The following is a 15,369-nucleotide window of genomic DNA, read 5'->3' as shown; positions in this document are numbered from 1 at the left end:
TAGAACATGTCCCATGACACCACCCCGTTCCATCAGTCAGGTCTACAGGTGGCCAGCCTGCAAAACCCGACCTTCGAGACAAGGACATGCATCGGACAACCTCCAAGGGAAGCTCTTGACTCCCTACCAACCACCCAGACACCTATACCGCGTTGTCCTTTTTAAGACCAAAGGTGGTCTAACTGTACATTCACCTTCCTGGTGCACCCAAAGGGACAACCACACACCCAATCCCCCTTGCTTTGAGGTCTCGGGATGGTCTCCGCGTTCCACCCCCTCCAGTTAGTCGGATCTACGGTTGGCCAGTCCGCAAAACCCAACATTCAGGAGGAGACAGAAACAAGAGTTCGCACCCGGACGCAAAAAAGCAAGGTCTCGCGGCGATCAAAGCAGAGTCAACAACCTCCCAGCGGCTCAAGCCCCCCCCTTTAAAAGGGTAAGCGGCGCAGGGGAGTGTTTGTTGTCGACGTGATGATGCTGTCGCTCGGCGAGGAACAGAGGATGGGGCTCGGTTGAGGCAAAGACCGGCGGACCTGATGGAGTAGTTTGTTTGCAAGGTCTCGCGGCGATCAAAGCAAAGTCAACAACCTCCCCGCGGCTCAAGCCCCCCCCTTTAAAAGGGTAAGCGGCGCAGGGGAGTGTTTGGTGTCGACGTGATGATGCTGTCGCTCGGCGAGGGGTTGAATGGAATGGTTTGGCTCGGTTAAGGCGGACCGGTGGACCTGGGTGTTTGAGGTGGTTTGGTAAAGGCGCAGTTGAGGCAAGGACTGGCAGACCTGAAGATTTGTAGGTTGTTTAAAGTGGTTTGGTAAAGGCGCAGTTGAGGCAAGGACTGGCAGACCTGAAGATTTGTAGGTTGTTTGAAGTGGTTTGGTAAAGGCGCAGTTGAGGCAAGGACTGGCAGACCTGAAGATTTGTAGGTTGTTTGAAGTGGTTTGGTAAAGGCGCAGTTGAGGCAAGGACTGGCAGACCTGAAGATTTGTAGGTTGTTTGAAGTGGTTTGGTAAAGGCGCAGTTGAGGCAAGGACTGGCAGACCTGAAGATTTGTAGGTTGTTTAAAGTGGTTTGGTAAAGGCGCAGTTGAGGCAAGGACTGGCAGACCTGAAGATTTGTGGGTTGTTTTGATGGTGAAAAGCAGGGTGTGGTTATTTGCTTGGTTTGAAGAGGGGGGGGATTGAGTTGTAGATTGAGTTGTCGATTGGTTTGTCTGGTGATTTGATGAGACGCAGAAGATTTGTGTTGTTCTTGTCAGGTAGTAATGTTGCAACGGGATCCAAGTGGATCAAGATTGAGTCTCTCAACCCCAGAGATGGGTGGATGGCCAGAAGCAGAATGGTGAATGTGAAATACCGCAACGGTTTGCTTCACCACCCCATGGCCCGCAGCGGATTCCTCGTGTGGATAAGATGGCAGACAGGGCGGGCGTCAATGGACAGTAAATGGGAGGGCGGTTGACAAGCAACAGGAGGAGTGGTTACAGAGGCCGGGCGTCCCCAAGCCTCTGTTCAGCAATGCTCTCCTATTTCTCGCGAAATGCCAAAGAGAGAAAAGCAGCAGGACGACGGCTTTCGAAGCCAGCCACCCGTGGTTATAGTAGGAACATATTTGAAGGTCCTCCGCAGCAATGGATCGACCAAGATCAAGATTCGCTCGTAGGGCACAAGACGCGCAGCAGATAAGGGGGATGGATGTCTGACGTGCTACGCAGGTTCCAAAAGACACCGCTAGTTTCTCACATACTGCTCGCCTGAGCGTGCAGTCTTGAACGTGTAGGCGCTCAATTGAACGAATAGCCTCTATCCACGATAGTTTCAGTCAAGTCTGTGCCCAAGACTGAGTAGACGTGTACCCGTCTATGGAGGGTGCAGAGACTAGCGGTCAGCGACCAGAGATCTGAGATGTGAGGCCAGAGACGAGAGACCGATGGTATTGGACCTGTCCTGCGAGGCTTGAGACAATGAACTAGGCATCAGTGATGGGACGGACCTGAGACAAGAGACTAGATATGGTACCTGAGACTGGAGATTTGAGAACTGACATGGGAGACCAGGGAGAACTGACTTAAGACCGGGGACGAGACTGGCCTTTGAACGCCTCAGCCGTAGCACTTGAGACAAGAGACAAGAAACTTTAGCCCTAAGGTCTGAGACAGGAACCAGGGACATGAAGCCAGAGGCTAGATCAGAGACCAGAGATGAGAGCAACAGATGTGAGACCAGCTGTGGGAATTTTGTGACCTGAGACCAGGCACCAGAGACTACAGACTACACAGACTAGAGACCAGGTGAAAGGGGCAAGACGAGAGAGAAAAGACGGGAGCCGGGAGGTAAGAGACAAGAGAGAGGGGACAAGAGACAAGAGACAAGACCAGAGAACTTGAGGCAAACCGGCAGGTAGACACAACCACTAAACGGCAGATGACCACTGAAACCTGTTGCCTTTCACGCATCCTTGCCCCAGTCGTGCCGCCCAGCATAGCCGCGACCTCTGTTCTTCCTCCTGGCCTTTGAGATTCCGGCCCTCACATCCGCCCCTTCTGCATCCAATGAATGCTCGCGAGCCGACCGGGCCACTGAATTGTAACCGGCGCCGGGAAAACGCTCCTGCTCCTGGTTCTGCTCCCGATCCTGAGCCCCGCCAGTCTCCTTTCCCCCCTCGTCTTCCTCCTCCTCAGGTATCATGTTCGGCCGGTCGTCGGTGCTTCCCTCGGAGAGCGTCAGCTGGAGGAGGCGAGTCTTGAGTCTGATAGAGACGTGCCGCATCTCGCCGTGAAGATCCATCGCCTTGCTTGCCGCGGCTTTGTATTGTCGGTTGAGGTCTTGGAGGCGAGCGGCGTCCTCGTCGATGGAGGTCTGCAGTTCCCGGCGGTGGATGGCACTTGGCAAGAGGCCTTGTGGGTATGTGTGCGGCGATCGATGGTGGGAGCCCTGCGGTCGGCTCGCTGGCGATCTCGGCGTTTGGGGGGCGGGCTGGGGAACGTGGGACGATGGGCTCGCAGGCGCTGAGGCCATGTACGCACCGGGCATTTGGAAAGATGTTGGGGCGTTGCGAGATCGAGTTGCCATATCGTGGTCGAGGGCATCCTGTGTCCGCCGCATCCAATCTTCATACTGCGGCCTGTGCTGACTGAACTTCTTGGTCACCAGGGGTCTGGGTAAGAGGCGAAAGTTTGTCGGGAAGCTGATCATGTGACTCATATCGCTGAATCCATCGCTGCCAGACACAGATGCATGTTGGGTCGATTGACCCTCAGCAAAGGACGACACGCTGGCCTCGTCAGCAGTGTAGGCAGCCAACCATTGGATGAAGTCGTTCCGGTCGTTGGCATCGAGGGTGTCCTGGAGGCGGTGCTCGTTGATGTGAATAAAGAAGTCGTCGTCGTTTGTGAATTCGTCGCGACGGAATGCAGTTGACATGATGGTGGGGGATGCGCTGGATGTTGAATGGGGGAGATACGGTATGGGATCTGGAATGGGATACGGAATGGGAATGTCATGACTGCTGGAGAACGTGGAAGAAGGGGGCGAAAGGAAAACAAGACGAGACTCCCCTTCCATTCTCCAGACATGTGAGCGGCAAGACAAGCGGAACAGCGCAGGCCAAAGACATGGCAAATGCAAACAGTGGTTCCGGGATACGACGCGCCTCGTCCACACCGCCTGGCGCTCAGGCCATCATGATCCATCTCCTCCGTAGACGTACGCGTCTGTCTGTCCGTTTGTTTACATGACGGCCTGTTCCAACTTTTAACTTTTGAATCTGTCTTCCACAGCAGCGTGCGCCGCCAGCTCGACCGACGCTGGAATCTCCAAGGCAGCCCAACCTCCCAGCCTCCCTCCCTGTTTAACCAAGAGTCCATGTCGTGAGAGATGGATGATGACAGCAGCGCGCAGTCACTGTCAGTGCCACCGTCGATAGCGAAATGGAAGCTCACGAACCCCATTGAACCAGCTCCGCAAGACGAGAGAGATCAAAAGGTAAGTATCTCCGCGACCTGTCTCCCCTCCCCACTACTCTGCCGCGTCTCTGCAACGTGGTTGTTGACTAGAAAAAGAAGCTGAGTGTGCGGGCGTTTGCCTTTGTACTTGTTGTAGGACCACCTGTCATGGAGAATACGCGGTCGAGCTGTTGGCGACCTTGTTAGCAACACGAGATTGAAGTTGGCGTGGCGCGAATCCGACAAGATACTCATGAAGAGCTTCCTCGCATACTACCGACAATCCCCCTCTCAGCTCAGGTGTCTGGCAGAGATAGACAAGAGGACTGATGCGCAGTCTTTGGACCCGACGACAGCAACCGCGGCGGGGCAGCCGAGCTTGAGGAAGCTTGCGCAGCACATGTGCATCGACATAGACGCCTTGTCGCGTGCAAAGGCGTGGCCGTGCTTCAGCAAGAAAATGGTCTCCGCCATGACCTACACGTTGAAGCAGGCGGTGAACAACAGGCTTCTGCGAGAGGTGTTTGACCAGGAGAGGTGGACGAGTGTTTTGGACTGGCCGAACGAAGTGAGAGGCGCGTGGATCCATCCGGCGTGGACTGGCGATACTTCTACCACTCTGGAGCCGGACGAGCCGGACGAGCTCGACGAAGGCGCTCCACAGAGTGAAGATAGGGACGCGGGCCGGAGTGACGACCAGAACACGAGCCAGAGTCAAGACCGTTTGCAAGGTGATGATGAATCGCTACAATCAATATGTCATCTACGACGAAGACGACCACCACCACCACCACCACCCCCACGGAGACCGCCAACGCGGCGGCCGCCGCCAGCACCGTCACCTCCGCCGCCGCCTCCACCACTCACACCGTCGCGCCCACCACTTACACCACCGCTCAGTGGGCGTCGACACGATGAGCAACAATCGAACCCGACAGCATCACCACCCCTAGGAGAGAGGTCTCGGGGCTCGCCCATGAACGACCAACGTCCTCGCGAGCCGGTTTCGGGGCGACCGGCCAGCTCTGCCGCGGTGAGGCTGGCCAGGGCCGTCGATGAATTTGATCGACAGACAAGGCAAATATGGGAAGAGTCTCTGTCCGAGACGTCAGCATTTGTCGCATTGCTATGCGGACTTGGTGCAGCCGGGATTACCCGGCGGGACGTCATCCGAGGCCTAGCCCGTACATGGCCTGATATGCCTTGGATGCGATTGCATGGTGCGGCCAAGGCGGAAGAAGCATGGGCTCAATGGGAGAGAACCGCAGCCAGGGTTAGGCGTGAGATTACTCGGATGGAGAGCGAGGCCATGGATGGCAGGGCGGGTGAGGATGAGGCGTTGGGGTGGTGGTGGGCGAATCCAGCGGCAGAGCTGAGCTGGATCGTGGGCACTGGCGTCTAGGGGGTTCATTATATGTCTGTAGATCCGGCAAGGCTTCGTTCGTTAGTTGGGTCCCGACTTTACGCAGGAGGGACATGAAAAGTTTCAGCCAAGTCTTGCAAAGGCTGGTTCGACATTCTCTGCCTAACCTTGTGCATAAACTCGTCGTCGTCGTCATCATCATAATCACCATCAGGTGGTTTGTTGTGGTGTTTGATAGTTGGCCGTGGCAGCGGTGTTGTGTTGTGCTCTTGGAACCTTGTTTGCACAAACTTGGACGCGGCATCAAGTTCCTTGTGTAGGGCTACAGCCTCGTCTAAAGGATCAGGTGTGTAAAGAGTGTGGTAGACGTGGATATCAAAGAGCCCTGACCTGTCGGGGGACACGACAGTGGCCGTTGTTGTATTGAGTGCACCCACTACGATATCAGACAATGCAGCAGACAAGTTGGCTGCTAGCAGACACGTGTGAACCATGCCGGCGGCCGAGGATCCCAAGGACGCGATGACAGGTGTAAGCAGGTTCGTCCGGTGCGAGGTGAGAAGGTCAAGACCAGCCTGGATGGCTGCGACCTCCGGTTGTCCGTCCCGACGGGTACTCTCGGGCGCGGCAGAGCGTCGAAGCAGACGGTCAAGCCAACCGGTCCCAGAAACTTCAGGCGAAGTTGAAGACGGTCTGCAGGTGTTGGGTGCGTAGAGGCCTTGGGCGACGAGAAGGTCAGCGAGTTCGTCAATACCAGTGGCGAATTCGACGAGTTGACGCGTCAAGGCAAAGACAAGGCCCTCTGAGGGAAGGTCGGGATACGCCACGTCGTCAGCCTCTGTAAAGGGGTGCATGTTGCCAGGGTATATGGGTTCGCCATCCAAGTCAATGTAGGGGTTTCGTAGGATATTGTATCGCTTTGCAGATTGGGCCGTAGCCCAAGCCGTGAGGTATGAGACGAAGGGTTTTTGTCGATCGGGGTCGGGGTGTTGTTGGTCGACGGCCACGAGGTTGGGGTTCGTATCGGTGAAGAGTCGGGAGAAATCGGGCAAGCAGGCAAAGTGCCAAGTGGTTACAGGAGGGAGGGCGGGAATGTCACCAGCGGCAGGTTCTGGGGTTTCGGAGCGATCAGCGGCAGCAGGTGCGCAAAGCTGGCAGGCTGACAGCCAAGGGGCTCGGTCGCCAACATTGTCAAGGACCCCGAGACGAAAGGATTGAGCAAAGGCGGTGTGGTCACGGTGGATCTCTGCGGCAGCCAGGTCGAGGAGACGGGCAGTGTATGCAAGGGTACGCAGAGCGAGGTCAGCATCAAGGTTCGGGTGCAGACGACGCCAAAGGGAGAGTATGTGACCGATGCGTTTGGTGAGAAGGCCACAGGTGAGCTGGATGTCTTGCTGATGGCGGAGAGTGGAGGAGGAACCAAAGACCAGGGAAATATTGTGGCAGGTATGTGCAAGGGTGGTGTAGAGGGCGTAGAAGCCGGGCTCCGGCGGGACCATGGCCTTGGTGTCGTGGAGGGAGGACAGGAGACTCAGATGGAGGCGTTGGAGAGGCAGGAGGGTCTCATGAAGGGCCAGGGAACGAGATGTATTGGAAAAGAAGAGGCGATGACGCTGATTAAGGGCAGGGGTGAGCAGGGGGGGGCACGCGAATAAGGCAGAGATGTGGCAGCGGTGGATGTTGTGAAGAGGGTGGCGAGATAGTAACCAATTGCCAAACATGCAAGGGTGTATAGGACGCAGAGGGAGGCAGGGACACGGCAGGGGGCTGTAGGTTGTTTTGTTCGGGGTTCTGTAAGATCGAGGATATTGGGGATCTCGTGGACATAGAAGGGTGGCTTCGGAGTCGGGAGGGGGGCAGGACTGGCAGTCCAGGTGAGGTTATCGTGGGAGAGATGGATCGAGATGGAATGTGGAGGGGTTGTGGTTGGGGCGGCGGCGGCGTGGAAGCACAGCTCAATGGACCGGACATGGTGTGACTTGGGGGGAGGGGAGGCATCGTGGTCGTGAGTATGGTGGTCGTGGTCGTGGTCGTGGTCGCGGTCACGGTCGTGATCATGGGTGTCGTGGGTGTCATGATGGTCGTGATGGTCGTGATGGTCGTGAAAATCGGCATGGACGTCAAGACCGTCGTGGCCGTGGTCGCGGTGGAGAAGACGGTTGGCGACGGCGCTGGCTGCTAAAGGGCTGTCAGTGTCTTGATGAATAGGGAGCTGCAGCTGCTTCTGCTGGTGTGGAGAGGTAAGACGAGGCAGACCGCAGGTAGAAGCATCTTGTTGGGCGCCAGCGTCGGCGTCATCGGCATAAGAGAGAAGAGAAGGGTGGTTGGGTAATCGGGCGGAAAATCGAAGGACGGTAAAGCCGTCGCGTGGGTGCGTCATGGTTTGAGGATGGAAAAAGAGTCGAGTTTGAAGGAGACAGACAGGACGAGACGGGAAGAGAAGGGGTGAAAAGAGATGAGACGAAACGAAAGCATTACGGTGCAACAGGTCAGTCATGCGGAAGCTTCAGTGAAACGGAGAAGAAAACGAGAAAAAGAGACACGGTCGCAATCAATGAATAGGAGGGGAGCAAGAGAAAACAATGAAAACAAGAGAAAACAAAACAAAACGGGGGGGGAGGACAAACATGTTTGTAAAACCCACGTCGCCCCATGTAGGTAAGTAGGTAGGTAGGTACCGGTACATAGCCCAACGTGTCTAGCGCGCAATCTTATTGCTTATCGATCGGAGCTAAGCAAGACTAGTCGATCCTGGAGGGCGGCGGCAGAGATCTGCTGGTTACATAATCAGCAATGAGGCATTCACTACTACGAAGTAGGCTTAGCTGGCACCTAGGTAGCCTAGGTACCCACAATCGTATCGCTTATCGATCAGAGCTAAGCAAGACTGGCATTCAGTAGGTACTACGAAGTAGGCTTAGCACTTAGGTAGCCTAGGTGTCCACCACCCACCCACATGGTAAAGTAGATGTGGGTGATCTGGACCAATCAAGGAGAGTAAGCGGGGAACTGCAGTGGAAAAATCCCTGACAGTTCGCAACTGGTAGGTGTAGTAGCATCCCAAAGAATACAAGCGCACGGTTATATGGGTGGGTACTGTACTCTATACCAGCCGTAAATAGCCATTCAATGAAGCTACTTGCAACCCCGCAATATCGCCCTACCTGGTTGAACAAAACAATCGTCACCACAAACACTATCACCACCATTATTCCTGTCGCGGCTTACACCCTCGATACACCAGAGTGTACCACTGGTAAAACCCCTCCAGCGTTTCGTCGTCTACATCGTCGTCGCCCTGGCTAACCCCGTCCGTCTCCCTCTCAGTCCCCAAGCCGACAACCCTTTCACTCCGACCCGATTGTTGTCTACTATCCTGTAAAGCGGAACCTTGGTTCTTTGTCTTGGCCACCTGCGGTGCGGCCGTTATTCCAGCAGCGGCGCCCGCATCGTCTTCACGTCCACCCGGAGCGTCTCGTCGTTGACCGGCAGCCGTGTGACTCCCAATCCTCCCAATCTGGTCGACGTCACCGGCAGCTGCGTCGACTGGTCTCTTGGCCGCCTGTGTCTCATCGACCCATTCCTTTCGCCATCCACTAAATGTACCCTTCAAATAGCCGGAGAAGAACTTGTTGCTCCTCCAGCTGGGTAACCAGTCGTCCTCCCCTTCCTCTGTCGCCGCTTGGTCTTTCCAGCCCAAGTGCTCAAGATAGGCAAAGTCCGGGTCGACACTCTTCAACACGTCAATTGTCTCGTCATTTGGCGTCTTGTTGACAAGATCCTGGTACTTGCGCCACACCATACGCGCGCGCTCGCGTCGGTCGACTCTTGTCCTGTTCTGGCTGGCATGCGCTGCTACCGCATTTCGCCCTGCCTCGTCTTCGTTTCGATGTTTCCTCGCCAACTCGACGATGCTACCTGCTCAGAAATTGCGTCGTCAGCAACAACTGGCCTCAAGCACAGACAGGCGGACCTAGGTGCAGGACACACTTACTGCTCTTGTCGGTCACGACGCTTGTATAAATGGCGTCGGCCATGTTGTTCGCTATTGGTGAAGTAGCTGTGGTGCTGGCTACGGCGCGAATGGTTGGTATTGTGTAATTACGAACGTCTCCTGGGTCCGTACATGTAGTTGTCATGTTTTTGGTCGGTCCCACGCTATTCCTTTCTGGTTCCAACTCCCACGCACAATTCCACTCGGCCCGATTCTATCCAATTTCCACACGGTTTCCGTTTGTCTTATAACCAACTAAAACCCATTGATTGAGAACGACGGCGGCTGTATGGATCAAGGCCGCTACTGGGGGCGAAGACTAAAAGACAGACACAGGGGTGGAAAACGTCAAATGCGACCAATGATGAAAATGATAATGACAAACAAATAACTCGCCAATCCTAGACCCTTCCCCCCCCCCCTGTCCTGTCCGTCTAATCTCGCTTGACCAAACGAAACCAAACCAAACCTCATCATGATGTGCCCTTGTGTCTGTCTGTCTGTCTGTTTGAAGCCGCCTGACGGAGACAGACGGCTCACCCGCTGCGAACCATCCAGCCCCTGTCGCGCCACAAGTTCCCACAGACAACCTCTTCCGCTTTCAAACGCTGGCTGTATCTCTTGTTGTGCGCCTCAACATGGGTCATGTAAAACGACCTGGCCGCATCGTCGACGAGCATCTGCGCCACGACGTAGCTGGCGTCTACGACGCCGTTATCTTCCTTGTCGTATGTCAACCCCTCGCCGTCGGCCCCTTGGGCTTGGCCGTGCTGTTGGTTTTTGGCCCATTTGCGGCTACGAATCTCACTGGCGGCGCTTTCGACCACCCTCTCCAGCTCCGTGTGCGCCGACGACCCCGGAAACGCAAGGCTCTGCGGGTAGAAGGGCGTGGCCCTGGAATCCAGCCGGAAGAACTCAAACGGCGTCGGCGCCGTATGCGGGTTGTTGCGCCGTAACAGCCGAAGGGCGTGTATTGCGGCACACACGTGCACATTGGCCTCGTCGTACATGCTCTCTCCGTCCAAAGCCCGAACGGGCGGCTTGTAGATGGGCTTTGTCTCGGATTCGTCCGTCAGGGCGCGAAGATAGGGAAAAACGACGTGTCTGAATATGAGAGCGCCGGCAATCATTTGTACTACGGCAAAGAATAGCCGCATTGTGGTTTCTCAACTATGGGCGTTGACGATCAGGAGGTTGAGGTAGCGTGTATAGATGGACTAGGAAGTGCTGCTCCGCCAGGCGAGACGGGCTTATTGCGCAATTGCTATTATATAGATACCTAGTAGCAGCGCCGCCTCCTGTTCACGGACAACGACTGCGACTGCTTTAACTCTCCAGTATGTCATGGTTATAGCTGATGCCAAAGACAACCAATGCCGAACGGCCTTGCGACGTGGCTCCGGCGAGCGATTCTTTGAGAACCTTTGACGGGCTTGGGTCTGTGAGCTTCTGTCACCGCCTCACGGGCCTGCCTTGGAGGCTCCATTGTGGTTTTCCGTCCTATCCCCGTCGGCGGCTGCGGTCCAAGCGGCTTGGGCCTTCCTGTTAGTTGGTCACAAAGATGAGAACAGATGTAAAAAGAGGGAGATAGGGGTTCGTTCTGTCGTATGTCATATCCCGTGGCATCTGGCCTGACGCCTGTCTTGCTGTCGCCAAATGGATGCGTGGTAGTTCTGGAGTCTGCGCCTCGCTTCGCTACTCTGTGAATACACAGGCTCTGAGCTTGCCTGCCGCACAATAAAAAGGAGAGCATTGTTTGCGAGATTCGGCAAAGTTAGCTTCATTTCGTCACCATACTCCTTTCTATTCTTGGCCCCGGTATCAGTGTATCTCGTTGTACGCCATCGTGAGAACAAAACCAGTACGCACAAGACTCTCGCCCCTCACCCTGGGCGTAAGGCGTCATATTTCAGCCACGAACTAGGCTTTTCCAATATATAGCTCTAAACGCATTAGGGCCCTTATCTGGACATAGGTGTGTATACCCTCCCCGTCCAAGAAGCGTTGATACTGTAATAGCGAGCGGATCCCTGCTGCATCTCTAGGTATGGGTCCGAAAGACAATGAAGCCTCCAGGCTGGAGAGGATGATGCGAAAGGCGGATCGTAGGATGCGTAGGGGCGGCGTCCATCATTCCGACCATGACCCCGCCGACGCCGCCTCGTTCAACTCTGACAATGTGCCTTCGACTGGACACAACAGTGATGTGAGACACGAACACGCATCACCCGCTGCCCTGTCCGACTCGAACGAACCCGTTCGAATCCTCCCGCCAAAGTCCAGGAAGCCCGTCAGCCATCGCCATAGGGGACGAGCCTCAGCAGACGACCGTCCCAAACGGTCCCCGTCCCCCTCCCAAGAGATACCAACGACCGGGACTGCGGCTGAGCGCTATCTCTGGCTCGTCAATCTCGCCGTCGGCCCCATGTGGATCGCCTGGTGGCTGGCACGCACCATATGGCGGTACTCTCCCCCGATCTGGGCTGTTGGACTGCTGCTCGCTTTAGTTCTTGTCATCGGTGTGACGGTCACTTTCTTGGACTGGGTATCTGTCGCCCCTGGCCTGGGAGCTGTGGTGTCCGGCGCAGCGAGTCTGACCCGGTTCCTCACCGGCTGGGGCAGCCGGAGTGATAATGTTGAAGCCTGGGTCTCGGACACGGTGAAATGGCCAAAGAACGCCGAACTGGCCGTATATAAGCAATCCGGCGACATGTACGGCAGTCTTCAGTATCTAGAACGCAGCGCCGGCGGGCTCGCAGGGGAGGTCATGCAGCAGTGCCTCGAGGGCCACATGCGCTTGAAGGAACGCGAGACCAGACCCGACGCAGGAGTCGATGATGCCGCCACGCCAAACTCACTCTCGATCAAGACCTACTTGGACGACACTCGCTCTACTATCAGACATATGAGCGCCGCGGACCAGAGATTCGTCGATGACGTAGCCCGCGTCCTGCGACACGGCTATCGAGATGCCCTAATCGTCAAGCGACAGCTGATGTTGACTATTTCCGAGCGGGCGACCCTGCCCGGCAAAGGGTTGTTGATAACCACCTTCTGGGTTCCCGTCAAGCATCTGCTTCCTTCGTCCACAGTCGGCATGTGGCTCCGTGGCGAGCTCGGGTACAAGCGGGAAGCTGCCCATCAGGGCGACAGGCTTGGAAGAAGTATTAGCTACGTAGCCGACAACCTGCCTATTCTCCTGCGCATGTTTGACAGCGGCGATGACCTCGGTAGTTCTGTCATGCTTCAGGACCGCATGGCCGGGCTCTACGACGTGCTCCAAGAGGCGGTCCATGTGGGACAGCACATGTTGGCTGCCGGCAAAAGGGACCAAGCGGCTAAGGCTAGGACGGATATCTCGGTGGCGCAGGGTGCTCGGGGTCTCGAGGCCCTTGGCGATGCTACGTGGGCCCTCCAGACGTACCAGGCCATCGGGCTAACTTTGAAAATCAAGGCCAAGAAGGCGGCCGCCGACTACCAGACCCAATACTCAATGATGCTTGACTTCCAGACGGAGCTGGGCCGAACCAGCGCCGACCTCCAGGGTATCATGGAGGAGCTCGACAAGGCAACGCAGATGACGCACGTGACGGAGGCGAACAAAGGTCTCTTCCATATAGCTGATGCTTTTGTTGGCAGTATAGAGAAGACCTTTTTCCCTGAATAACCGACCTGGCCTACCTTGGTGGGCTAGCGGGGACAAACGAGGCTGGTGTTGTTGTTTTCGCTCCTGGGGGGGTGGGAGGGCGGTCGGCTGTGTCGGATGAGAAAGAATGAACGGGTGGAGCAGACATCAAGACATACAGAGCGGGACGTCGGTGCTCTGGTTCCAATCCCTTCGGGATGCAAGATTGAGTTGCGGTGTCAGTGGCTCAGATTTCCTTTCTTCCTTCTTTTCCCCTCCTTGTTCTGTATGATGATGTGTTTGTGGGGACTTCTGGAAAAGAAAGAAGAGAAAGTAAATTATTCAAAAGGCTGTTGGTAGCGATGTGGAGAGACTTGGGGATAGACTTGGATTCTGTTTTGGTCAAACGTGTTACATGGATTTATCATCATCTGCTGTTCTGGTCAGAAAGCCAGATACCTCCTCGCTTCTAGGTCAATCGATTGCCTGTGCCTCTGACGAATGGAGCTCGTTCACCCTGTCTACGCGGATGGAGTTGTTGAATTGGCGTCGCGGAAGTCTGCATTGGCAGTATTGCTATGTCTGGAACGGCGAGAACCATTGCACAGGAGCTTTTCACTGCAGCGGTCCCTGCTCAAATTGCCTTTCCCAGCCGTGGGTGTTGGTAACAATGGCTGTGGACAGGGACATGCTCGAGATCTTCATGGACAAGTGTGGAAAGAAGCAATCCTGCTAGCAAAAAAGATGTATTGTTGGTGACAGGTTGAATGTCGCTGGGGAGTAAGAGAAGAGACGCGTGACTGGGATGATGATGATTGTCAGCTGGGGAACACAGTGTGGAAATATGTGAGGACTCGGATTACCTTGCGGCATGGCCTGGCGCAGGACGTCTTGGGTGACCAATAAATAGGCTGTGAATGGTTTGGAATGCGTGGCGTTGGGAGGACTTGGTACGTGTTGACGGTTTGGTCGTCGGGCCTGAGCTCCAAGTTCCTCGTGAACCACGAGGGGGCCTAAAGCATCGGGTGAAGCGATGGACGCCGTACACTGTCTGACCCATCAACATGATGGTGTTCAAGCGAGGCGCTCCAACGGTTGAGGTTTTTTGTGCAGATACCGCGGTTCTTGTCGCATGATGGGTGACGAGTGTTTGGGACGAAGGAGGTTTTGATTAACCCATGGTGAATCCATGATCTTGTCGTTGGACTAGACGAGGCCATGATAACGGGATCGAGAGCGACTAGGGCCGTTGTCGAAGATGGAAGATGTGTCGTCGAAAAGGGGAACTCAGATTTGACGGACATGTGAGGAAAACAGTTGTCCATTTTGATCTGGACCGTAGCATGGCCGTAGTTACTGGACGCCGGGGTCTCGTCGTCGCGGTTGTAGGAGAATACTCCATCGTCGGGGGTTTTGGTTGGTAATTATTCTGCTAGCAGTCGTGTCAGTCCCATGCCTACCTACCTAGGTACCCAGGTACCTGAGGGGTAGGGTGGATAGGTACCTGTAGCCTGCCATAAGGACACCCTAACTAGAGAGCTTCGACGAAGCCAGCGTCCTTGGTACAGCAGCTAGCTTTATTGCTTACCTGTTCCAGACCGCGCCCTAGACACCCTCTTTCTGCGTGAGCGACTGAGCCTGGTATTACCTTGTTGAGATGGTGCTACCAAGGAGCTACGGAATATCCTACCCTTGATAGACCCTTTTGTGAGCTGCTGGCTGCGCTCCTGGCCTGGGATGGGATACTTGATAGACGGCGGGAGGTGTGAACGCTTAACTAACTAAAGCGGTTGGCATAAATACTCTCTATGTCGAGGAGGCCCCTGAGTCCTGCCTTGCTGGCTAAGCATTGAGCGCTGGCTCTCTAAAGCACTCTGGTGTGGTGGTGGACAGAGAAAAGGGTGTAAATCTATATGTTTATGTTGTAACTGATGATTCCCTGTTAGGACTATAGGAGGACCGCACGCAGTAATGGTTCGCGGACTTGGAGACTGTTGAGCGTCTTGCGATTACATAGCAACTGGCGCACTGCGGTGCTTGACTACTTGCCACTATCTATCTATTGTCCCTATTTTAGCCCTTTTATTTAACTTATTGCGCTTTTAGCTGACCTTGCCCCTAGGACTATGGCCTACGCCAAATCAACGACTGTGAGCATCCTTGGCAGAAAGCCCCTTCTTCTTTCCCTATGCAACAGGACCATGTACTTGTTTGATCAAGCGGCTCCTAGGCGCGTATGTTCGAGAGCTCTGTTGAGTTGGCTTCAATTGCGTTGAAAGGGATGCGGATTGAGCGCGTAGTCGATGGCGGAGTAGGAAGAGGCGAGCCATGGCTATTAAGAGAAGCGAGCCGCCAGTCAGTAAATGGAAGGGGGAAAAGAGATGGATGTCTGGTAGTGGTGGCGGCTGCGGCGGCGTCATAACGTACCTGGCGCGAGTGCGCATGCGGCT

General features: G+C 55.3%; 5 protein-coding genes across 5 annotated transcripts; 2 read left to right on the top strand and 3 right to left on the bottom strand.

Annotated features, from left to right (window-relative positions):
- Positions 1–703: 703 nt before the first annotated feature.
- LY79DRAFT_584600 (uncharacterized protein) lies at positions 704–3,416 on the bottom strand (the record flags this gene model as incomplete). The annotated part of the gene is made up of 3 exons (XM_060560415.1): positions 704–1,036; positions 1,737–1,796; positions 2,526–3,416. The coding sequence occupies 3 exons, from the start codon at positions 3,414–3,416 to the stop codon at positions 704–706; spliced, it is 1,284 nt and encodes a 427-aa protein (XP_060407865.1).
- Positions 3,417–3,869: 453 nt separating this feature from the next.
- On the top strand, positions 3,870–4,890 carry LY79DRAFT_674536 (uncharacterized protein; the record flags this gene model as incomplete). The annotated part of the gene is made up of 3 exons (XM_060564320.1): positions 3,870–3,977; positions 4,095–4,668; positions 4,838–4,890. 3 exons carry the CDS (start codon positions 3,870–3,872, stop codon positions 4,888–4,890), a joined length of 735 nt encoding a protein of 244 aa, XP_060407864.1.
- A 3,314-nt stretch (positions 4,891–8,204) lies between these two features.
- On the bottom strand, positions 8,205–9,439 carry LY79DRAFT_679596 (uncharacterized protein; the record flags this gene model as incomplete). The annotated part of the gene is made up of 4 exons (XM_060564525.1): positions 8,205–8,279; positions 8,465–8,496; positions 8,529–9,218; positions 9,295–9,439. 4 exons carry the CDS (start codon positions 9,437–9,439, stop codon positions 8,205–8,207), a joined length of 942 nt encoding a protein of 313 aa, XP_060407863.1.
- Positions 9,440–9,830: 391 nt separating this feature from the next.
- Positions 9,831–10,451, bottom strand: LY79DRAFT_674534 (uncharacterized protein; the record flags this gene model as incomplete). Its single annotated transcript, XM_060564319.1, has 1 exon — positions 9,831–10,451. The coding sequence occupies one exon, from the start codon at positions 10,449–10,451 to the stop codon at positions 9,831–9,833; it is 621 nt and encodes a 206-aa protein (XP_060407862.1).
- Positions 10,452–11,341: 890 nt separating this feature from the next.
- LY79DRAFT_674533 (uncharacterized protein) lies at positions 11,342–12,961 on the top strand (the record flags this gene model as incomplete). The annotated part of the gene is made up of 1 exon (XM_060564318.1): positions 11,342–12,961. One exon carries the CDS (start codon positions 11,342–11,344, stop codon positions 12,959–12,961), a length of 1,620 nt encoding a protein of 539 aa, XP_060407861.1.
- Positions 12,962–15,369: the final 2,408 nt, after the last annotated feature.

This window comes from Colletotrichum navitas (assembly GCF_030913465.1).
Source record: "Colletotrichum navitas strain CBS 125086 chromosome Unknown LY79scaffold_127, whole genome shotgun sequence".
Classification (NCBI taxonomy): domain Eukaryota; kingdom Fungi; phylum Ascomycota; class Sordariomycetes; order Glomerellales; family Glomerellaceae; genus Colletotrichum; species Colletotrichum navitas.
The sequence above is the reverse complement of the archived record's forward strand: the minus strand, read 5'-3'. Positions and strand labels throughout refer to the sequence as shown.